Source organism: Dermacentor albipictus, chromosome 10 (genome assembly GCF_038994185.2).
Source record: "Dermacentor albipictus isolate Rhodes 1998 colony chromosome 10, USDA_Dalb.pri_finalv2, whole genome shotgun sequence".
NCBI classification, from domain to species: domain Eukaryota; kingdom Metazoa; phylum Arthropoda; class Arachnida; order Ixodida; family Ixodidae; genus Dermacentor; species Dermacentor albipictus.
Window position 1 is genome coordinate 27,140,970 of NC_091830.1, and position 25,352 is coordinate 27,166,321.

Sequence of the window (25,352 nt, forward strand, 5' to 3'; positions counted from 1 at the left end):
GATCGTCGCGTGCTGATGATGATGATTGCCATACTGTGGCACGTACGCACTACGTGGGATTGACTAGGACGGTGGCGGTACATTTAAAATAAATGAAATGAAACGAAACACTCTAAACCAACGTATGGGTTATCACATCGGGTACCGCGGGTGGCCAAGACCACATTCCCACGCAAAAGCTTAATTTGCGTCAAAGACGGCAGGAATGAAGTGAACTAGTTTACAGCATTTCATTAACCACTTCAGGAAACCTTCCCTTCACATAGACTCGAAGATGTTTGTTGAATTTTTGATAATTTTCGTCTTCCTTTTTCTTTCTATTTTGATAGCTAACTCTCAGAGCCTCTATTTTCAGGTTGCAGGGATACTTAAGATTGCGCAATATACGTTAGGATATAGCAGCCGGTGTCTACATTTAAGAATTTTCATTACATCTAGGATGACGCTTATCAAGTGACCAAAGCTGACCAAACTGATGAAAATATATTTTCGCATTGTGGACATTCTCCACCACCCCATAATGATTACAGCAGCTTTGCCATAATATTTAAAAAAAATGTCATGTCAGCAGCTTCACCGTCCTGGCAGAACAAGGGCCACACAAAGCTTTCAACACCTCATAAACGACGCAGAAAAATCTTTATGCCACAACAAAAGCGGATCGGAAAGCAGACGTGAAGGCGAGAACCTTTAGTTTAAAAATAAAAAAAAGAAGGCAATAAATTTACGCACTGCAAGCCACGCTAGATCCGTGCGGGTCGCAGAATAAGGCACCGAGAGAGGAGCCGAGAAAAGACGCCCCTTTCCTCCTCGCTGACTTTGGAATAACAAGCGCGTTTGAATCGTGCTCTCTGAAAATGCCCCGGAATAAAAATCACAACGGTACTCTGGGGACAGCCCACGCTGGAAAGAGAAGAAACACGAGTAAGAAGCAAGCTGAAAGGAGCGACGCGGTGGGACCAATTAGAAGAAGCGAGATTGGTTTTGCGAGAGTAATTACAATTCCAGTTCTGGTTTCAATAATGACAGCTGAAATGTAGAGCAGATTGCTCGTGTAGACAGATAGATAGATAGATAGATAGATAGATAGATAGATAGATAGATAGATAGATAGATAGATAGATAGATAGATAGATAGATAGATAGATAGATAGATAGATAGATAGATAGATAGATAGATAGATAGATAGATAGATAGATAGATAGATAGATAGATAGATAGATAGATAGATAGATAGATAGATAGATAGATAGATAGATAGATAGATAGATAGATAGATAGATAGATAGATAGATAGATAGATAGATAGATAGATAGATAGATAGATAGATAGATAGATAGATAGATAGATAGATAGATAGATAGATAGATAGATAGATAGATAGATAGATAGATAGATAGATAGATAGATAGATAGATAGATAGATAGATAGATAGATAGATAGATAGATAGATAGATAGATAGATAGATAGATAGATAGATAGATAGATAGATAGATAGATAGATAGATAGATAGATAGATAGATAGATAGATAGATGTTTATGCTCCACGAAAGCCTTTAGAGCAATATGAACTCGGTACTCCAGAACATTTTGCTCTTTGACGGAGCGTCCAATCTTTTTCTGCGTACAGCTTTTACGCATATCTACAGCTTATTCAATACATTAAGTGCACGTCGTTCCATCTACGTATTACGCTAGAATCGATTCATCGTGCACTCTTTACTGACGGGGTCGACAGAATTCGTAGGCACGATGAAAAAACACCATTGCTCCTTTTCAACTGAACGCTGTAAATTGCAGTTACCTCACCCCAGCAACGCAGTTGGTAGAAAGACTACTTTCCTGAGCCTTTCAAATATCACAAAAAGGCCTATTTTAAGATGCCTAATACACCACCGAAAGCTCATTTCTGCGAATTCACTTTCTTTTTTATAGATTCGCAAACACCCACACTATATTGACGAGTTCTTTAGTGGAATTTCTGTAATGCCGATGACCTGAGTAGGCAATATTGCTGCGTTCTCCATCTTCTCCACCTGCGTTCTCCACCGATCAAGTTATATCAAAGAGAGAATCTTCATTGTAACGCTATCGTCAAAGCTGTATAATAATAATAATAATAATAATAATAATAATAATAATAATAATAATAATAATAATAATAATAATGCATCATTCTAAAACTTCACGTTTTAACGTTCCTTATCTGCACAAAGAACTATGAGGAACGCCGTAGTGGGTGGCCCCTGAATTATTTTGAAGCTCGGGGATTCTTCAAGATGTACCAAAAGCAGGGCACACGAGACTTTTTGGATTCCGCCTCCATCGAAATTTAGCTGCTGTGTCCATTAACATGCAACGGGATACTTAAAAGAAATATTTTGTGCCTAATATTCCTTATATCGTATTATCAGATGGGATCTTGCAGAAAATCCCATGTTCGCACATAAATTTGTGTTATCATATGGGATTAGGCTATGAGAACCATGTGCCCTTTCTATTAGAAAAAGTAAATTATTTTTTTTACTTCTTGTGCTGGAAACGTAAAATTGAAGTGTTGGTATTCTAATATCATATAGTTATGCGTTAGCCATGATGGGTAGTAGTTGACGAGCTACTTGGTTTGTACTGTACAACGACAATCAATGAGCGCGAATTAGGGCACGATGAGTGGCGTAGAAACAAGAAAGCAAATGAATAAGGAACGCAAAATGTCTGGACCGGTCATCGCCTTTCGATCCTCAATGATCTTACTTGAAGAGGTATGTCTCAAAAGTTAACCCCTCGTCTCTTTGTTGCACAAAATTAGCCTTTGATCTCATGAGATTTACATTGCTATACTTCAAGTAAATCACGAGACACAAGGCCTGCGAAGTTGACAACGAAACTTGGGATTCGAAAAGTCACTGACACTTCGAAGAGACGGTCGTATAAACACCGTTCCAAAGGTTTGAAAGTGATGGTCATACGCACACCTCATGGACGGAAATGTTTGTTAATGCACTTCATGGTACTTGCAAAGGAGGTTCCACCGGCGAACACGTCAACGTATGCAATAAACGTTGCCAAGGATATAGTGGTTCAGTGACCTTAAGGTCACACTGAGAAATATTACTAAGGAATGATACCGCTTGCGTTAAGCGTTAATACCTTGATAAACAAATTTCGAAGCCATACCACCGCCTTTATTGGTTGTCTTTGTACATGTCTAAGTGTTTCATGATTTATCACCTATTCATAAGTAAATAGGTAACTTAATATTGAAAAGAGTCAAGCATCACTTCAGGAAGCTTCAGAAAGCCATAAGAAAGTGTTCACTGACGAAAAATTTCGTTCCCATGAAGTGCAAAAACAGGAGCTTGAGATGAGGACTTGGCAAAATTTCGCTGATCTGAATGGTTCGTTAAAGCGATGTTCAATGAAGCGAAACGAAACCCGAATGCCCGGCTGACTGACATATAAAAAAAGGCCGCGGCACAGTGTTAGTAGCTAACAGTACACAAGAAAAGGCGGTTTACGCTTTTACTGATATGCAGTTTTCGTGCGACAAGGAATCAAGGCTCGCATCCGCTAAAGATCTTTCACGCTAACACCGTTCGTAAGACGAACTCCCAGTCAATCCTGACACTGGACATAATATTAGCGAGGACGGCCAGTTAATGGAAAAGAGCACTTGCAAACGGAAAGTTTTGTGGATTCGGCCCCAGACGTTAAATTCACGCAGCTTTTGGTACGTAAGTGTCTTTGTCCATTTTCTAACCACCTTCGCTAATAACGTGTCCAACATCAGATCTTTTTTTAAAATTTTGCCTTAAGAGCAATTCTATACCTAATATCTCCTCTGTGAATGCGGACCCAGCAGTCTTATAATGTTCTTTCTCCTGAGCACAACATAGGGGAAGCTAACGCTTAACGTCGCATTAGGCACCGTTTCCACAGCAACCCAAACCAAACCTGACCATTGTTGGTACTGTGAAAAACTGATTACGTGCAAAGATTCCCGCACCCTGAGAACTTAAGGAGCGTAGCTGCTGAATTAGAGAACAATCCTGAAAGCAATCAGAGCTTCAGTCCTGAGGCTCATGATGCGGCCCCTTTAGGGATGACTCTTTCAGTCCATGACGCGACTACTATGTCGCTGCAGGCGACACAGTAGGCTACACTGAGCTACGTAGGCTACGCTGAGGGATAGGCTACAAAGAAGGCTCTTTCGTGGCAATTTGTTGCTGTTGATATAGTGGACGTGTTTTCCAAGGATACAAGAGATAAAGCGTGACACACCGTTCTCCCTAAAACTGCCGATAGTGATGAGTCCCTCATTATTATCAGCAGAACGTCGGTTAATAAAGCGCACAGCTGCAAATACCCCCACGCAGGGTATCAGGCTACTCATCTTGATTCCGCAATAGAACCTACGAACACGGAATGAAATTGAAAAGAACGTCAGGAATTAGCAAGGCGAACATGGTTAAACCTTCTATTCGAAGCGCAGAACGCGGAGATAATGATTAGGAAAATGAGACAATTACGTGGAAATCCTAAAGACGAAGGTAGTTTGAGACGATTGTCTCTTTCTGGTAAGTGATAGAGATGGACGATTGAAAATTTTGATATATGGATGATTGAATCACCTGATGTATAAAGTGCTATCACCTTACCGACTTTCCAATCAAGGGGTAGGTATCCTGTGTCAACTGATTGTTGAAAAAGTTTTGCTGTAAAATAGATGAATAAACAACATGCTGTGCAAAAATTTCACGGAAATTAGGTCATAGCTAGGAGCAGAGGAGAGGCGCAACGATTTAATCACGGTTTCGACGCCACATGATTCAATTGTAAATGGAAACATAGCCTGGTAATCATAACAAGGTGCAGTGGGTGGGGAAACATTGCAGGTTACAGAAAAGTTTTGGATAAATGTTTCATTGAGGACGGACGCGATATGATCATTCCTAGAGTTATCTACAAGAGTTAGGGTGCCATCATCTTTTTGGTTAATAATGCGCCAGAATTTCTTGGTATCATTTGTTAACATGGATGGCAGCATGTGACATAAAAAATGATTCTGGCGTTTCTTAGCGCTGATACATATTCGCTTGAAGCCAATCGGTAGGCACTCCAACGAGCTTCACTCGAGGAAAACTTTGCCGACCAGTACAATCGACTCTTTTTATTTGATAAGCGTCTTATATGAACATTATACATGGGAGCGTCTGGTTTGCTAGCTACGATGCGAATGGGAATGTACTTATTGGTTAGGTAAGTGACGTTTTCTACGAAGATTGCCCAGTTAGTTTCTACTGTACGATTGTCGAAGTCCTGGAGGAAAACATCAAGGAATGAACATAATTCTCTATTAATCGTGTCAAAGTCTGCTTTATTGTAATTACGGATGGTCACAGTTCTTTTGACATGTTTAGGTTGTGCGAGATTTAAGTGAAAAAGGAGTAAAGAGCGGTCGCTCATTCCTGGAACGTGAGTGATGTTGGAAACTAGGTCGGGCTGTAAAGCGAGAACGAGGTCAAGGGTATTAGCAACATAGTCTGTGGTTATAGTCGGTTCAGTTACAAGCTATTCGAGAGAAAAAACTGAGCACATTTTTAAAAATTCTTTAGCTAGCGTGGAAGGTGGGTGTATCGTGGGAACAGTGTTAGAGCAGGTTATGTTTGGCATATTAAAATCACCAAGCAAAAGTAATGGGCAGTTTGGGTGACGGGACGAAACGATGTTAACAACCTCGTGTAATTCATTTACGAAGTTCTGTGAATAGGTAGGGGGCCGACAACGGACCCCAATAATAACTTTCTTATGATTTAGGGCGACGCATGCCCAGACAGTTTCTAAAGGGGTGTTGACGTGGATGCACTGTGAAGCGAAATTTTTCGTGATAGCGAGCAGTACGCTTCCTTGTCACCCAATGCGATCGCAGCGGTAGATAGAGAAATTATTTGCGATAAGAAAAAGTTCGCAGGTGAGTAATCTTCGTTAACTGTGGCGTTTTTGTCCTGTAGCTTTTTTTCGGGCAGAGAGGACTATCTCTTTTATATTAAAGTTAGTAAATTTTACAATCATCGGACGCTGTTTTCCTGGCGAATATTGACCTAGGCGATGAGCACGTTCAATGGCTGAATCCGGAAGTGTGTCAAGTGCGTGAGCCAAAACTACTTTCATTTTTTCTTCCGACTCAGCAGATGATTCCCGGTGGTCATCTAATCCATAAAAAATGAGGTTGCACCGTCTTGATTGATCTTCAAGTTCGGTCTGCCGTGTTTGTAAAGAAGCAGAATTGATTGACAGCGACTATACTGAGGTCTGGATGGTGGCAATTTCGTGATCAATTTGGTCAAGTGATTTCATTTTATCTTCTAGGTCATCTAGTCTTTTTTAGATAGCGCCAATTTTGATTTCAGTATTCTTTTTACTCGCTCTGATGGCTTTAATGTCAGTGACCATATCGGACTGGCTTTTTGCTGCTTGCACGGATCGAGCCTGAAGATCTTTTTGATCTTTGCCCTTTTAAATGCCCCATTACGAGAAAATCCGGCGTTGTAGTCGGCGGCGTGACCGAATGAGGGTACAAAAAATGGCCGACGGCAAAGTGTAGAAACACGTCAAAAAATACTCAAATTGACGTAAAATTTCTCAGGGATTTCCCTGTAAACAGAGTAACGTAATGCCTTTGAAAACAATGCTCGGTAAATTTCGGTCTGGGTGGGAATCGAACCCGGGCCTCCGGGTTGTGAGACGACCACGCTTCCCTGACGCCACAGCGGCTCCACGGTTCTGGTTGGCTAAACGCGTCGCCTAGTGTGTGCGTCATTGGTCACGTGACGGCGCAGCCAATGGGCAGGAAGTGGCGCCACGTCATGAGTGTGTAAAATGAGTGCACAAAATAAAAAGCATTAACGTACGACTGAACCCCCGCTGAGCGGTCCTTAGAGTTATTAACTGCTCGCGGGCAAAGCAAGCGCGTTGAGACGCTTGGCGCATTTTCATTTGGCCTTACCGAGGCGCCGTTAAAACGCACGCGAGAGCTTTTGCGGACCAGGAACGGGCAGAAAAAGAACATTTCACCGAAGGTACTATAATGCTTTCTCATTCCCACACTAAGTAGTCTTAAGTGTGTCTGCGGAATTATTCTGGCTCTCCTCCGAATTGAAGTTGATTCCATAAGCAGTCATCATCATCAACATCATCATCATCTTCTTCTTCTTCTTCTCCTTCTCCCCCTCCTCCTCCTCCTCCTCCTCCTCCTTCTTCTTCTTCTTCTTCTTCTTCTTCTTCTTCTTCTTGTTCTTCTTCTTCTTCTTCTTCTTCTTCTTCTTCTTCTTCTTCTTCTTCTTCTTCTTCTTCTTCTTCTTCTTCATCATCATCATCATCATCATCATCATCATCATCATAAAAATATTTCTGCGATTGGGATAGAATGTGCCATTTGCAGAAATATACTGCGCATTAGCAAGAAAGGTGCTTTCCAACAAAAGTTACTTAAGACGGCTGATTTTGCCTCAGAGATACATGGTCGACGGTTGTCTTCGTGTTAGTTAGTGGTTCTAGGATGACCCCCGAAGGTCTTAGCGATTTTTATTGTAGATCACCCCGTGAATACTCACCCAAAGATAACAATTTTGTCTGGAACACATAGCTGTTATTTCAATAAGAGCCCTGGTATTTACATGAAGAAAGCAAAAGGGCTTGACCGGTGCAAGCACACGAACTTAGTTCGCCGAGAAGCGGTCGAACTTGGGCCTCGTTTTCCAACAAAATTTTGTGGTAATGCCGACGCACGTAAGAAGAGGCGCGTCATTCTGCAAGTCGTCCATTTTCTTTGGCCTCGATGCCCACTTTTGCCACCTAGACGAGGGCGACGGCCACTTATTTTTTCGTGAATCCTTCTCGACTCTGCCAATTTGAACCAAACTAATTTGCTTTTGAACGCCATTCGGTAAGTCTGCGAACGCGTACTACCACATTCTATCAGTGTCCGTCTGCGACGTCAACAACTCAGAAGGAATGTTCCAATTAACCCCAGTCTACATGATAGTAACGACGCGGTGAATTAGTAATCGGTTCGACGAATCAATGCGTAAACGCGCCTGATTAATGTGAGGAAGTATTAACCATCCAATCACTCACGCCGCTTCGGACTCCTGAAGACACTATTGATCATGTTCGTTGACGGTGCCTCTCTATATTTCAGTCCACGTCAGAAGGATGGGCGGTGCCTGTCGAATGCCACTAAGCCTCTTTCTGCCTCTTACTGTCAGTTATGTCAGTTAGTGGACCTGGTTCGGCGGTATTATGGGCCGATACGGCTACGGAGAATTCATATGTGGAACTTACGCGGCCATCTAGGGTCACTATCAATCCAAACTGCTCACTGCTTCTAGAATAGCGCCGGTACTTTTTCTGTAGCGCAAAGAAAGGACGTGTCCCTGGGGTTGCTTGGGACTCGGAATACGCTAAGTGCATGTATCCCGAACTCAGCGCAAATACACAGCATCGTCACTCTGCTAAGGGACACCGAACAGGAATGCAAGGAAGGCGTGAACTGCCGGCCCCTAGTCAATCCTTAAACATAGTTGCTACGTCATCTTGAAAAAAAAAGTTGAGATTCTAACTTCCTTCCTCTACTGCTGGTATGATTCGGTTCAGAACATGCGTGTCAAGCAGCTTGTCCCCAGTATACAGTCCTGATATCTGTAAGCCAGGATACTTTCAGACAAGGCACATAATGGTCTAGCTTAGCATTTGTTATGAAGAACTTGAGCCCGGCTCACTGGAAGTGGAAAAAGAAAACATAGATAAAAAATTTTAGGGAGCCCTTGCCTGAGCTTGAAATTACACTAACGCACGAAGTAAAATGTAATCTGTAGCAGCAATATGTCCATTTTGAGTGCTGCATCAGAAACATATCTCTCGCACCCGAGCAGTGTTTTCGTAACTGCAGCATTGCAGTGCATAAAAGGTCACTGGAAAAATGTGTAATGCGCGAAATATATCCTAGATATGTTTGTTATACAAAATATACAAACACATTCGTCAATTCACCGGAAAGGGCATGGTAAAGCAGGCACCCACTGAAGACTCTTCAAAAGTCCTCAGAGCCCCCCCCCCCCACCCCCTCCCCAAAATATATGTAGACAATTGCACTCCTTTTTTAGATACAAAGAGCGTTGACGCTGAGGATAGAAATATACGACCGTAGTCAGTGGTTAGGAAGAATCAAGTGTTTTGAGGAAACCGTGTTCCTGATAAAACACTGACGTCACTGACAATGCCACAATGACAGCGTGACAATGGAAATGTCGCAGTGACACTTGAAAAGCCTTACTAGCTTATTTAACGCACTTGGTGGAGAACTTCTAGAAGGCTGTCGAAACGTCATTGACTTAGTTTGAGAGTATCATTGGGTGCAATTCATTCTTCGGAAATGTGGCAAATTTGAGAGTCAGTGTGTTGTGCAGCAATCTTCAAACTATCTGTAAGCAACGTGCGTATAGGAAAGAAGCACTGAGCAAGCGACACGATAGGATAGTCAGCATATTTTGCATGACAAAGAAATAAGCAAAAAAAAACTCGTCATTTAGACGAGCAATTGTGAGCAGCAGCAGGCAAAAGCAAGCAAAGTGGTTAGCGAATCTAAAGCAACGGTAGTCATCATGCCCTGTATGGCGGGATATAGTGAGTGCAGAGCAGAAGCGTGGTCTTCTGTGCATGCAGTAAAAAAAAGAATGGCGAATAGGGAGGGATGGCTGTGTAAGGGAGTACAAAACTTGGGATGATGCAGTTAGCGAGCAAAGCAGCACAAGTGTTAGGGTCTCTAAGCACTGATGTCGCGGAAGCAAAAGAAAATTAAGGAAAATTCACTTTGTTTGCGCTAGCAGGGACAGCTTAATCATTCTGACAGGAGTCTCGAGGCAAGCTCGTGGAGAAGCGATGCAGAACACTCGCGCTGAACCGTTGTAATAGCAAAAGTAATGGTCCCGTTAATTTTCTCGGTCAGTCGCTCCACCTGGCTTTTGTGACGTTGCCGAATACTTTACTAATGAAGATGAAACCATTCCACTCTCTTGAGCAAAGCAACTTCTCTCAAGGACCAACTTTGAATGCCTGATGAAGTAGCGTCGAATGAGTTCTGCTTTTGAAGAGCAAAGGCGCCGAGTAAGGCTCAGAAGACGATTTAGTTAACGTGGCGCGCGTTTTCGTGGTGCTGTGCCACAATGTTAACGACGAAGGTGATTACCCAACGAAACAGCACGGGATGAGTAGCTAAAGTGTGCAGTGCGAAGGTGTGTGAAATAATTAGGGAATACTTGGGATGCGAAATCTGGCAGTACGAAGGGCTAAAGATTTATGTTATTTACGTTATGCTAGTTAGGTTAGAGTTCGCTAGCTAAACACGCATGCGCACGCACGAATAAGCTGAACGACAGTAAGATTTTCAGGTGCCAGCAAAATTTTGCACGCTTCTCGCTTGTCGTGACCGCACTAGCCTGTGAACAAAGCAATAACCCAGTTATCGAAATGACACGTAGAAATCGAACCTTTGTGTCGTCACCAAAAGCCAGCTGGACTTCCTTGTTCTGTCTACACTTGCGACGAATATGGTACCTTCGTTCGTAGAAGGTACGCGAAAAACTTGTGCCAGGTTTTATGGTAAGCTGCTGAAACCACTGTTTCCGCCATTTTGAGTCAAGAGCCTCGTCGACCTGCTTGCCTCGAGACATCCTCGCAAGAGGCAAAGCTTTGCTTCCTCCACCGTTTCGCTAGACAAATATGTGCTGTAGGCTTAACACTGAAATTGGAGCAAACAACGTTCACAAACAGACGCCGCCAAATGTGGCTGCAAGGTGACTCTAAAGTGATCAGACTACGGCGTATTTTGCGCAGCAGACAGCTGCCGCGAGCCCCATATGGAAACGCCGACGAACGGCCAATCAGCATCGAACTGTTTCGCAGCGCTCCTAGCGGCAAGTGCTGGAAGTACTGAAATGCGGCGACAACTAAGTCACGCTTTCTTTCCTGTAGGTTTCACGTTAAGGACACAAGAGCTAATCGAACACTGACTGGGTCGTCAGCTAAGCCCCTCATTAAGTTATGTACGCCACAGTCTTGCGTATTTTGGTGTGACGTAATTCGTTCTGCAAAGGCTACGTAGTTTAGGATGTAAAAAACCAGTTCATCACGTCACGGCTCTCCGGAATAATAACCTGCCACGAGAGGAGAGGTAGTGCGAAAAGTTAATGAAAGTCCTTTTTTACAGAAAACATCTGAACATCTAAGCGACACATAAACAGAATGTGAAAGGCGACCAAATTTTGAAAGTGTCAGCGCGGAGAAATCGGCATACATTCCAGCAAGAATTTTAACAAGTTCTCCATTAACTTTTTTTCTTTGCCGCTTTTAATAGAAGGCCCGACAAGATACCATGCAAGCCTTTGGGCCTCAAAAAAGTACATGTCATGCCTATATTCAAGCGTCATATAATATTAGACGTTTCTCTAAGTACGTGCTCCAAATGAGGTCATCCATCATTAACACTGACAGCCGGGTGGCATCGCACAATATGCCTATTTGCGCGCACGTTATTGATCAGCTCTCTGGCGTAAATGGCCGGTCCTGACGTGCCCCCATTCCCAGCACCAGTCGGCTCCCGGAACTCTACATATATGGATGCAATCTCGCATATAAGTGCACTTGCATAATTTGAACCGCGGCTGCACAACCCAAGAATTGAGAGCCGTGGTTTCAATTGTGCTACCAGGGATGCTTCGAGGTCAGGTGGGAAGCAAAGCTTTGCTCTTAAGCGTGATACGTGTAAGCGTGACAACGGCCAGAGAGTTTGTACACACCTTGAGTGAGACAGGCGCACCGTAGACCTTCACTCTCGCCTGAGCACCGCCCATTCCTAACCTAAGGGCAACAGCTTGAAGCGTTGGTAACGTAAGAAATCTTGTCCCGTTCACAGCAGGACGTCAGTCATCCGTCACGTTGTGTCACGCTCCGGGTCAATGCCGAGCACGAAGGGGAAACGGACTCTCTCTCTTTCTTTGTTTTGCTTCTGGGAAGAGCAGTTGAGCAGAACTTAGCAGTGCGCGCCGAACGAGAAGTGAACAAAACCAAAGACGACGACCAAGGAGTTGGCTGGGGAGGGAAGAGCGGGTGCCGCTCGCCGGCCGGCAGGCGACAGAAGACAAGACGACGCCGAACAAGAAGCCTCACTCACGCAAGTGTGTGGTACCACGCGGCCACAAAACAAACAAGGAAGCCTTCAGCGTCGCCCCGCGTCCAGACGAAGAACAGACGGCAGTTTCACCACTAGCCGCTCGGCGGACAGCCCCTCAGCGCGGTCACCAGGACGGCGATCAGCGGTAGCAGCAGCGGCGGCAGCGTCGGGCGTAGCATGACTTTGGCGGCAGCGGCGCAAAAGAAGAAGTCGCGACGTCGTCGTCGTCTCGGTCGTCGAAGCGGCGGCGCAGCAGAGGGCCGTCAGGCGGCGGACACTCGACGGCTTTGCCGAAGCGGCGGCGATTCCCCTTGACGCGGAGGAGGCGGCGAAAGAAGCGGCAGCGAAGACGCTGTACACACTACTACCCTGGGCTACATGGAGACGACGGCCAACGCCTCCGCTTGCGCATCGCGAGACGCTCAGGTCATCGTCGAAAGCACGGGCACCCGGCACAGCCGTCGTCGTCGCCGCCGCAGCCGCTGCTTCCGATGCGGCCTCTCAATATGGCGGCGAACGATTTTTTAAGCCCACCCCCACCTCCGATGCGCCCCCCTCACCTCTTCTCCCTCTCAAACTGCCGCTCGTCGTCGGCTGTGGTGGTCGGTGGTGGTGGCGGTGGTGCTCGGACTGCCTGCTGCTGTCCCCCCTCCCCCACCGATGTGTCGTCTGCAAGCAGCGGGCGACAGATGACGATGATGCCGTATCTTCCGTCAGGTCGTCTGCTCAGGTCGTCTTGGTCGTCTGCTGTTCTCGGCTCGTCGTCTGCGTGCTTGTAGCGGCCGCCATGTCGTGCGGCAGCGCACGGGATCTCGTCGTTTTCCTCCCTTTTTTTTCCTTTCCCGCCCCAGCAGCCTTCGCTCGGTGCGGGCTCTCGTGCGTGCGTCAAGGGAGGCCGGGCGCTCAGTTTTTCGCCTGCTTTGTTCGTGGTTTCGGTACACCTGATGACGTCAGCGCGGGGCGCTGCAGCGCCGGACGATCAATCGAAGGATGAGAGGCGCGCGGTTTCGGGAACCGATCGTCAGGAGGCGCCACGAGCTGTCAGGCTCATTTTCAGGGTACACCGCTAGGAGGCGACACCGCGCTAGCAAATGAGGGCAGGATTTGAGGCGCGATAATAGAGAAAAGGAATAACGTTACCGGTTTTTGCAATCGCCACATTCAGCGCTAGTGACGCCCTTGAGAGCGGGGCATGCGTATGGTTAATTTGGGTTAGTGAAAGTCGCTCGTGGTTGACATTCTTCATTGTTGAATAACAAGATAGATGATTAATTGATAATAAATTATGAGGAGGCCACTTCGGTGGTCTTAACGCGATCCTTCCTTGTTTTCTTTCTATTTCTTTGCGTCAGAGAGTTGCTTCTCTCCAAATGGAAACATTACCGAAAGCTTGCTTTTCCGCATCGAGGTTATTGTAGTGGAGCAGCCCGCTTTACAAGTGAGCAGCTGCTCGCGCCACGCATAAAGCCGCCGTCCTGCACTGCCCTTCATTCTCGCAATGCTTTCATGAGCGTGGAGTACACAGCGAAAAAAAAAAGAGCGATAAACATTCACAAACTTCCGCTATGTAATTGGCTTTGAAGCACAGGTGAGGGTTATTACGGAAAGGTAATTGTTACATCATAGGATACGGTAGATGGGATGCTGCTAAACGAAGCAGGTACCTTCTGCCTCGGAAAAAAAGAAAGACGACGCGTATAAAAATCAAGAAAGAAAGCAATAAGCACGTTAATCAAGTAATAAGGAATGGTGCAAGATACCCGAAATAAAGAATCGATAGGCGCAACAACGTTCATTCGCCCTACTGAATCGAAATGCTAACAAATTTCAAACGAAACTACAGCAGCGTAAGACGAAGCTAATTGGATTGTAGCCTGCAAGAGTTAGGTTACGTTAGTACTCTCAAATTCGCTGAATTTTCCAGGCTTTCCTTGACCGCTTTTACGAAAATAAACCCAAAGTTCAAGATACTGGTTGGGTCATTGTTAACGAAAAATGAATGCTTGCAAACGCAAAGTATAATTTGCAATGTTGCACTATGCCAGGCTATAACTTCCACCAGCTACTACCAGTGCGCTGTAAGTTCAGTCGCGATCCACTCTCACATGTTGCAGAATCAAGTGTTTCCCAATATTTCCCGCCGCGGCAACTTATTGTGTATGAAGACCCGAATGAAAGCGCTCCGGCATAACTCATCCCGCGATCACTGTAGAGGTTCGCATGATTTGCATTCGAGCAATGCAGCGATAATAGAGAAAAAGGAATAAGGTTACCGGTTTTTGCAATCGCCATATTCAGTGCTAATGAAGCCCTTGGATGTGGGGCCTGGGTACGGTTAATTACGGTTACTGAGAGTCACCCGTGGTTGACATTTTTTTTTATCGCTGAATAACAGGATAGATAATTAAGTTATAATAATTTATGAGGAAGTCACTTCGGTGGTTCTAACGCGATCCTTCCTTTTTTTTTGCTTCAGGGAGTTGCTCCTCTCCAGATGGAAATATTACCGAAAGCTTGCTTTTCCGCATCAAGATTATTGTGTTGTGCTGCAGGAGCACGGGGGATGTGGGTTCGAATCCATGCATAACGAAGAACGTTTGAAGATTTTTAAAATTGGGAAGCAGTGCAAAGAGTATAAGTAGATAGCTACCAAGTGACTGGAGTAGGCTCAGAATGCTAATCGCATTAAAGCACTACAAAGAGCCCCTGCTGGTAAAACCTAATTCAGACTTTTCTACTACGCTGTATATGATTACCGGCTGCGCAGTTCTGGCGCTTTAAAAACTACAATTTATTGTTTCTAGTTTAGTTATTAGAGGTTGTCCGGTATATTAGAACATTCATATGCTTTCCTCTTTCTTTCTTTCTTTCTTTCTTTCTTTCTTTCTTTCTTTCTTTTGAGCTAGAAATGTACGTAAGGAGATGCGACTTGTTAGAGAAAGAATGCTCTCCAGGACCAACGAATCTAGAGTTAGATACAACTCTGATTTGCACGCAAAAATTCGTGCTGTGTTGGAAACATGGTTAAGTTACCCAGTACATTTGATTGATTGATTGATTGATTGATTGATTGATTGATTGATTGATTGATTGATTGATTGATTGATTGATTGATTGATTGATTGATTGATTGATTGATTGATTGACATCGCAAAGCCACAAAGGGGTCACCAGAGACGCGAAAGCGGACGGATCCGCATTAGTTTTGACCAGCTACGTTCTTCAACGTGTTCCTGAACCTAAGTACACGAGTGTTCTCGCGATTCGCCTGCATTTAAATGCGACCGCCGTGGAAAGGAATCCAACCCGTGACCTTCTGCTGACCAGCAGGACCCCGGCCCACAGCCATTGCTCCCATTAACAGTTAACGGGATTCCGACGGCCACTTCGTGAGCGGCATTGAGCTCAGACGACAGGCAGGAACAGACGGGTTTACGTTCAAGGGATCGCCTGACCGAAGTTGACACCGTGCACTAGTTAGCCGGGTCGCTTGGTTAAACGCACATGACCCGCATACGGCCGGTTTGTTTGAGTTGCCTAACGCGTATGGTCGGGCGCTTTTCCGGACGGCGGAAGGCTGGTCCCCTCGCTGGCGCTTTGCTTGTGCTAACACCCTGCAGACATATTGACTAGGCATGATGCGGGAGCAGACGACACAAGGAAGGTCGAGGGACCCAAGCAACTAGTAATTTAATAGAGCCCAGATTGTACGTACTATGTCAATGTTATCAGTGCCTTATAGCCTGCATTCAAAGCAGTCTGCTATCCACGCGCAACCGAACTAAACTTGATTATTGCGATTTTGTTTCGAAGTATCAGTTTAATTTTTGAGGTGTGAATTCCTTGTTTGGCTTTGCGGGACAGCGACTATATGCGTACGCATTATGACTTTCGGTTTGAACTAGAATGATGCATGAGCCGAGATTAGCTCATTGGATCACGGCGTCTCCGATGCGGAGGCACAACAAACTTTTGAATATAGTCCCGTTAATCACGACGAAATAAATTTAGCGAAGCCAGCGGTGAATGTGAATGTAGCGCTCGTGATAACCAAGACAATGTCATTAGTGACTTTAGCAAGCAGGGCAATGCAACATAACGGTACTTGAAGCGATTAACTACCATGTTTGGCCATGGTGAGAACTTCGACATGTTGCTGTGGTTCACTGCCGATGCAGATGTGACATTTCTTACAGCGAAAGGTAATCAACTTGATATCATTTAGATCATCTTACTTGAAACAAATAGTTGAGCTGTCTTTATGATATAACGCACCATGTATAACAGGTCAAGGTCAGCAATTTATGCGTTCTTTTGTTGTTATTATGTTTCTTTATGACTGGTCAGGTGGGTCTAAATATATATGCGACAGTCCATAAATTTTTCCTCTTTTAATGCTTGCGCCAAGTTTGCAGAATTATTTTAAAATTTGAACGCCTTAAGAACACTGGGGCACAGGGCGACTAAAGGGGTGAAAGAAGTTGAGTTGATTGGGGGGCACTCTAAATTTAGATTTTATGGTAGTTTTTTCTTCTAATTTACACTCTCTCTTCTTTCACGTAGTGTTGCATTTACATGCCTAGGATTAGGTGTCATTGTTACGAGGTTTCAGCTACGAGGTTCCATCTACGTGAGATAAACAACAAGAGGAACAGCTAGCCAGGTCACGTGATGCGTGGAGCAAAGTGGTTCGCCATCAGTCGCAGTCACGTGACGAGAATCGGGAAGATCCCAACCGCAGCTGAAAGCGGCACAAAGACGAAAATGTGTAATTACAGGAAGTTCGTCCGGCGGGTACAGAATCGATTCACACAGGACAAGGGTAGAATTGGAAATGTCTAGGAGATGCTTCATGTTGATTTAAGGATAATCACAGTGATGATGATAGCGGTGGTGGTGGTGGTGGTCATGAGGATGATGGGCTTGCCCGTGAAAATCGAGCTATGCGCTGACTGCCAATCCACTCTTGTAACACTAGGCAAATGTGTTATCGCGAGTACCTTTTTTTTTTAATAGAGGTCGACAAATGTAGTTTTTTTACTGTCGTAGCTGTTTCCAGCTCGAGAAGCACGAGAAGAATTCTTCGTTATAGCGAGACCGACTGTTTCTCGTAATCTGGAACATAAGTTTTCTTTAAGACAAATGCGTTTTGTAATAGTATGTATCATCCTGTGGCTACAGGAAACGCATTTTTGTTGAACAGAAAGCAAGTGTTCACGCAAGTCCCAGAGCTTTCACGTGAAAAGAACATTCCTGCAACAAAGAAAGAAAAAAATATTATACCCTTTCCTAAGAAAGCAACTGGCTGCTGACGTAACATTCTTTCGTAATTTGGAGCGTATTCTGTCGCATTATGTCATACCCTGCCGTAACAGGATTATCAATTAAAACAGCCTCCTACCTTAGGCTGAGATTAATACAAAGATCTCTTGTTGCTTACCCGACAACACTGCTGCGGCATTTACAGGTTAAAAAAAACAATATAAAATTAAGAAGAAAAAAAAGTTCATCACAATCACAGTTTCGTATTTCGGCTCGTACACGTTATGCAAGCACTGACACGGAAAGCAGAGACTTCCAAGTTCCTGCAAAGCTAATTGCATCTCTAAAAAAGAAAGTCCTGCACTTGCGTAAAAGAAGAAAAAAAAAGGCACAACGTAAATAATCAGATTAAACGATCGCATATGTTAATTTGGCAGCTTCACTAGTGAGCGCGCTTTCTTTTTTTCTCCCATTTTCTAAATAATGAGATGGACGTTCTCACTAAAACCTTCCAGCTAATTAGAGGTCTGAAGCCTGACTTTCTGTTCGAGAGAGACGGCTCGGTAAAGATTGTTTAGCTTGGCGATTAAAAGCGGATTACTGCGCACGTGAAGTCGATATAACGTAACAAATATAAATAGGAAGCTTGCTACCAGCGCCGTATGGGGCTTAGCTATTTTAGTCAGGCATAGAAGGGCATTCAGAGCCTTAAACAAAGCCGTTTCGAAATTAAATGTCAGTCCTTCATTAGCTCTAAGTACTATACTTGGAAACGTGTCGTTTTACATCCCATTGCAAGATTGCAAAGGTACTGCAGCGCCCCCACTGACGCCATTGAGACAACGGAGCATTAGGCCAGTTCTGCTGCTTCGCTCTGTGAGTGCAGGCCGTAACAGCCGGCAGTGGTCTATAAATTATGCAACAGACGTTGTCAGAAATGCTGTATCAGTGTCGGTGAGAAGCGCTAAGTGCGTTGTAATCACTGATGATCTAATCTTTTAGATGTTCGAATAACCTTCTTATTGCTTTGCTCTCGGGCACACATAGAGCAGTTATGGAAACAGAGCCAGTTAGAGCTCTGGCCGTGTCTGTGTTCTTAAAATACACTTAATAAAGTCTGTCTTGCAATGCATGAGTATTGCACTGAGTTTTGTTCGATAAAGGTAAGCGACAGGCTTTGTGGTAAATTAAGTAGGCGGCCGATATGAAATCTACAAATGTTTGGGAGTAGGAGGAGTTCTGGCAGAGCACCCACCGCGACTGATGGAGGCGGAAAAGAGCTGCCACCAAGTTAAAGAAAAGAAAGGCTCTACAAGAGCACACCCAGCACAGGTGCTACGTCATTACGGGCCTCAACACTGGGAAAGGACACCCACTTGCTAAGTATTGCCGTCGCCAGACTGACAGGCGTCGTTCATTGAGACTTCTGTGCAGCTTCGTTGGTTTTGGGTCCTGCACAGCAGGTATAACGGCCTGTGCGAATCATCAGCCGAGCAAAGTACCCTAGCAAAGCGGGGCGTCTAACCGAGGGGACGCTTGTACCCGTCTTATAAACCGCCGGGTGGCCTGGCGTGGGGTTTAAACCGAGCACCTCTAGCAATACCACGATGTCTACAGAGTGGACAGACACTGTTTTGTTCGGTTTTCGTGTTTGTAACATGCCAGTATTATGCGTGCTAGTACGGTAGGAATAGGAGTAAAGAAAAGCTTAATTAGGAGTACATTGAATTGAGCCAGATGATAAGGATTAGTTGTTTTTTAACACAACCGAACGATAAATAACACAGATACGACACAGAGAAAACGACAATGCCAGCACTGACTAACAATTGACTGTTTATTCCGGAAACTCTAATTATGCAAGCACATGCGTGGGCCTTACGCATGCGCCACCCGAATTGCAGCATCTGGTCCACCGCACATCACCCATTCTCGAAGCAAATTATTTAATTTCACTGTGTAATAGCGTTAAGGAAACTTGGCTTACGCGCGGGAGCACATATTATAAAGCAATATTACTCATTCATTCTAACGGTCCAGCACTACAGGACTATGCCAACCGCCTTGACGGAAGACTGCACATCTGTTTTAACGACTTGGAATTTCCTATTCCTTAAGGTGCATCAAGAACTAAGTACACGAGTGCATATTTTTTTTATACCCCCCCCCCCCCCCCCCCCCCGAATTGGAATGCAGTCGGCGCGACCGCACCCCTGACCTCGCTCTCTGCAGGAAAACGCCTCATCCACTCAGCTACCGCGGGTGGTCATCTACATTCCTAACGAGCGTCCAGATGCACTCAATTTCAAACATACGCTTCATTCACGTGCACCTTCTCAAGTGCCTGCTCCCCTTACTCTGTAGCTCCTTATTCTGTCCTTAAGCTGCAGCCTTGCTTCCTTTTCTTCCCGTTTGTGCTCCCCGCGCTCCCTTAACGAAGATGAATTTTCGTTTATCTTACTTCCACTAATACACTTTTTTCATTCATATCGGGCCTTCGCGCCCTTCCGCTTGATTCATAGATATGTACTCGGTTTCGACGTTAGCTTGGCAGTCTCTTTTTTCACATCGTGCCACCCATCACGCTTCTTTAATATCGTTATTTTTCATTCTCCCTGAAAAGAAGCAGTGCGGTCGCTTCGCTCGATAGCAAGCTTGACTTTTTTTTTTAACTTTATACTCGAGGAGGCTGCATCTTGTCAAAAGAGAATTAGCTCATGGTTTCGCTTATCCACTGTTGTACGTTTATCTATACGGTTGATTTTTTGTTTAAACACAATTTCCGGATATCTTTCTCCGCTTCTTCGCGCGAGAAAGATGGCGTAACGCACGACTCGCGCCAGGGCCTCGATGACCCTGCGTGAGTCATGACTTATAATTTCCACCGCATTCTTTGCGAGACCGCGCAGGTCTGGCCAACGTCAGTTACGCTTGTCAGCTACATATTTACCCGCTTCCCTAGGGAATTTTCGATTGGTATTAGCCCGCTTTCTTTTTTCTTCTCCTTATTCTGGGCCGAATTTCGTCCTCTATCTTTCGAGCATGGCCTCGCACCAAACGGAGAGCCTTGCGCGGCGAGGATCCTCGCAGTACCCCATCATAAGTTCTTCACGAAGCACGGCTCAGGAAAGAAAAAAGATGTATCGTTCTCAACAGAAAACTGCAAGTGAAAATACTTACGACAGCAAGTTCAGGCCTCTCGTGTACACGGTACACCTTACGTATGAGCTCTTTCTCATCAAACACTTGCACTAGAACTTGCACTAGAAAAGCGCAGATACTATGAATACTACTAGAAATACTATATACTATGCGCATTGGAGAACCTTCTGTGCCTTCCAGCTGCTGCTGCTGCTGCGGGTCTCTGATGACATCCACTTTAAATGAGGGTAGGGACAAATAGCTGCGTCCTACCCTATGTGATAAAAATTTCGTAGGTCTAAGTTGTTAGACAGACTAACTTCAGGAAAGGACGAAGTAAAGTTTTGAGAGAAAATTTCATACTGTTCATTAAAGAGTACGAAAATTAACTGAAAAACAAACAAAGAAAACATAGCCCACCATGAGCCTAAAATACACATTTCAAACGACCCATGTTAGGTCACGTAAGGAGTTCTGATCACCACCGGGGGAAGGCTAAGCGAAAGCAGTCGCCGATAGTTTGTTGCGTTCGTGTCTGTCGGGCGCACGGATGATTGCGTTGCCAGTGGCAGCAGCGTTGCCGTTAGCGGCAGACTCTGGGAACGGGCGGGGTCGCCCTGGTGCTGTCGAGGGTCCTGTGTTCGGGTCTTGAAACACGGCAATACCGTCCTCGACGCCAGCGATCGTCGCTTCCCGTTCTCCGAGCGATTTCGTTGCTCTTCTTTCGAGCCCCTCACGCTCCAAGGAGGCAAATGAGGTGGGAGAGGGTACGTAAAGAAGGGAGAGAGCGGTGCGAAATCTAACCTTAGGAGCCAATTGGAACACAGGTGGCGAGTGACGTCGCGCTTCGACGCTCACTGGCAAGGCCACGTCATGCTACCTTGCCCGACTGCCGCAGAATCTAATGCGGATGCTTCCGAGTAAGCCGCTGTGATTTCAACGTCATCGCTTTCGACATGCCGCGCTGGGCAACGGGAATTTCTGTCCAAGCAGCATGATGTCATAAAACAGAGTGCACAGACCTGCCATCTTGGAGGCGTCTCAGCTGGCAGACCACCAGGAGGGAGAGGAGGAGGAAAGAATCACGCTGTGGCACTCTTCGAGGGACTTGACAGATTGCCTGTGGCGTTCGACAGGTTCGGGGACATGTCCTGTGAAGGCGGGTGTCCTTTAGTATAGCTTAAAATGAATGCAGTGCCGTCAACGAGCTGTATGGAACGCCTCGCTGAGGAACGTTGCTGGAAGAAGGCCGAGGAGATGTGACGGCGACGCCAGGCCGAATCAGAGGAAGCCCCATACGTAAGGCTTGTGGAATGTTAATCCTCAAGCGTTTCCCTCATTTCAACCAATTTATCGACCATTAATTGTGTTTTCTCCCTCGTACATCACCTTCTTAGACAGTCGTGAAGTGTCTTGTTGGGCACTGCCGTCGTTCCAGCAGATTTCGCCACATCTTCTGTCACTCGCGACACCACAACACCGCAGCGTCACACTACGCTCACTCGACACCCTATGGTGATCTAACAGTCTGCCTGTCTGTTTACCTCGTGAAGCCTGGGACAGTCCTGCCCGGCAACGCTTGCCTGCTTTCTCTCACGAGCACTCTAAAAGTCTCTTGACTGTCTCGACGTCTAACCAGCTGACGGTCCTGCCAGCTTTGAACCGCCGCGCTTCCAGAAGGCAGACGTTTCCTATGGTTCTGGCTTCACGAACATAGCGACATTCCATTACAACGTGCCGAGAATCCAGATTTAGAGCGAAACTCTTAGCCGCCCATTCCTGCGGCGAGCGTCGGCGTCGGCGGTGTCGACGGCGTAACCGAACGAACGAACACAGCCAAAGATGAAATAGCGAACGCGGAGCGGGAGATGAAAGACGCGAACAGCGAACGGCAGAGACTAACGAGAGCGGCCCGTTCATTGCGGTGTGCGCGGGGGAAACTGGTATCACGGCCGCTCAATGGAACGCACTTGGTGCGGCCCGTCGCGTCGGCCGAGAGAGGCGTGACGCGCCTAGTTCCCATCGGCACCGCCGCAGCGCCACTGCTCCGGGACAGTGGCGGGTGGAGAGCCGTGCTCTCCGCCCGCCGCTGCCGCGCGGTCAGCGCTTGATTTGATCCGATAAAGAGCTGTGTAGCGGTGTTTCACAATATATGAATGGCAATGTCAACTGGCGATTTGCTACTGATAGCGGTACGTCAGCATCACTGCAGTTGTCAGCGACAGTTTGTGTCGGAAGTCACCTATGTTAGGTGCGATTCTTCGAGCGTTCGACACACACGAAGCCGGTTATCCGCTATATTAACTTGTTGCATATAATTAGTTGGTTAGCATAAAAATGCTCGTTTTAAGAAGTCCGAACTCTGATCAGTCTGGTCCACAATTAGAGCCGATGATTAACGCTGTTTTACGTTTCTGGACATGCAGAAATGTACTGCATTATAGTTCAGCCGGTTCGCGGGTATATGCGGGAAATATTTTGCAAATGGGCACTACTAGCCTACATCAATGGTCGGAAAGAAAACAATAAAGCCAGAAGTCAGTAGGCTGAGTCCAGTTTTTCTTTTCATTTCAGAGTTCATGTACACATAATCTGAAAGCGTTACAAGCGCAGAACTTTCCTCGAGAGAGGTTTATGTGAAAGTAAAATTTTTTCCACTGTCGAATTCAGGCTGCTAGCCCAGTTCGTCAACAATGGTCTTATGAGCTTGCTCAAAAATACTCTGCAGAGGTCCTCAGCTTGGTTGTGATCCTCTTTTTCACAAGTCAGCGCCGGACATTGTCTGAAATGAGGAAGTAGTGCTGACATCAAGGTGTTGCATAGCCTGCTGGTTCGCCTCACGTCTGAGCACTTCATGACCTTGGTGACGAAGGTGCATACAAGCTTACACAGGCCAACTGCTTCTATTGTTGGGTACCTTAGCCACCCACCATCAACGTTGCGGATCAATCTATAAATTGCTGCAGCTGGCCTCGCTGCTTGAAAAAGGAGTTTGCAGGAATTACAAGTCACAAGACGAGCATAACAATTTAGCTTGAAAAACGGTACTAAAAGAACATATCTATTATATTCGTAATGAAATCAACCAGAAATATTTCAACACACACACACAAATATATATATATATATATATATATATATATATATATATATATATATATATATATATATATATATATATATATCAGAAAAAAAGCAGTTCTGGGTCCGGGTAAATATTCACAGTGAAGTAGACGCGCGTATGAAGCGGTTTATTGACGTTCTGGCCGGGGTCCGGCCTTCATCAGATTCAGGATGAAGGCCGGACCCCGGCCGAAACGTCAACAAACCGCTGCATACGCGCATCTACTTCACTGTATATATATATACATATATATATATATATATATATATATATATATATATATATATATATATATATATATATATATAAAGAACTTGAGTGGTGCTACAAGGTAAACAGAACAAGTATTTAATTTCGACAGTTTCGATCGGTGGACCGATCTTCGTCAGGGTTTACAAAAAAATGGCAGTTGTGTCTTCCCTACCACGGCCGAACTGCCATTTTTTTGTAAACCCTGACGAAGATCGGTCCACCGATCGAAACTGTCGAAATTAAATACTTGTTCTGTTTACCTTGTAGCACCACTCAAGTTCTTTACGTTTGAAAGGTAGCCTGAAGAAACCCTCTTTGCCTACTATATATATATATATATATGTATATATATATATATATATATATATATATATATATATATATATATATATATATATATATATATATATATATATATATATATATATATATATATATATAATTGGATTAGGCGTGCTTTGTCCTCTGTTTAAGCAACTAATTCACAGACACACAATTTAGGTATATATATATATATATATATATATATATATATATATATATATATATATATATATATATATATATATATATATAAATTGTGTGTCTGTGAATTAGTTGCTTAAACAAAGGACAAAAGAATGCACGCCTAATCCAATTTTTTTAACTTGTAAAACAACTGTACCTTTTCCTCACATGCACGTGCAACGTAGCCGGCCAGGTATGCAATTGGTGCTAACTCTATGCCAGCTACTAGCTCACTCCACATAGTGATGAATTCAAGCTCACTCGAGAGCTCACTGGCTGCAGATGAGATGGCAGGTGGCAAGACTAGTTTCACCATTCTGAATGGGAAGTTTAACGGCTGTTTTCGCCAAACATGGCGAAACCATGTTCTTCTACCATGTTGCCCGCCGTTGAGGATCGCACGGAAATTCATGATACCGGATCGTCGGATCTTTCCTTGCGTTGGTGCTGCACAGCGGCACACAGCAGTTGTGCGGCATGGCACTGTCTGTGCTAACGTCTGTTCGCACCATACACGATCACACACGTGCGCAGATTCAGTAGGGCAGTCGTATATCATAAAAAAAAAAAACCCCGCTGCGACGCGTGAGACTCACTGGCTCTGCGGCGCTCGGGCGCTCTTCCGCCTGCAAAGCGTCCCGGAGCAGTGGCGCCCCGACGGCGGAAACTGTAAACTCTCGCATCACGCCCTCGCCCAGTAAAACCGGCGCGACGCGACGGGCCGCACCAAGTACGTTTCCATTGAGCGGCCGTGCTGGTATCATGCGGACCCACCCGACCACTCAATGCGTACTCGTATCCGGTGTCAGCCGGACCGCTTGTTTCGTACCAA

At 45.1% G+C, this 25,352-nt stretch overlaps 1 protein-coding gene across 5 annotated transcripts in view; it reads right to left on the bottom strand.

Moving 5' to 3' along the window:
- LOC139050565 (cGMP-inhibited 3',5'-cyclic phosphodiesterase 3A-like) overlaps nucleotides 1–25,352 on the bottom strand; it is a 395,806-nt gene that overhangs the window by 206,994 nt on the left and 163,460 nt on the right. The window contains exon 1 of one of the 5 annotated variants that reach the window (XM_070527108.1): nucleotides 11,861–13,160. The exons of 3 other annotated variants lie outside the window; for them this stretch is intronic. In XM_070527108.1, coding sequence (XP_070383209.1) covers nucleotides 11,861–11,914 — 54 coding nt within the window. In that variant the 5' untranslated portion in view covers nucleotides 11,915–13,160. Of the gene's footprint in view, nucleotides 1–11,860; nucleotides 13,161–25,352 lie in introns of those variants that run through there. One more of the 5 variants, XM_070527109.1, reaches the window with a different exon arrangement.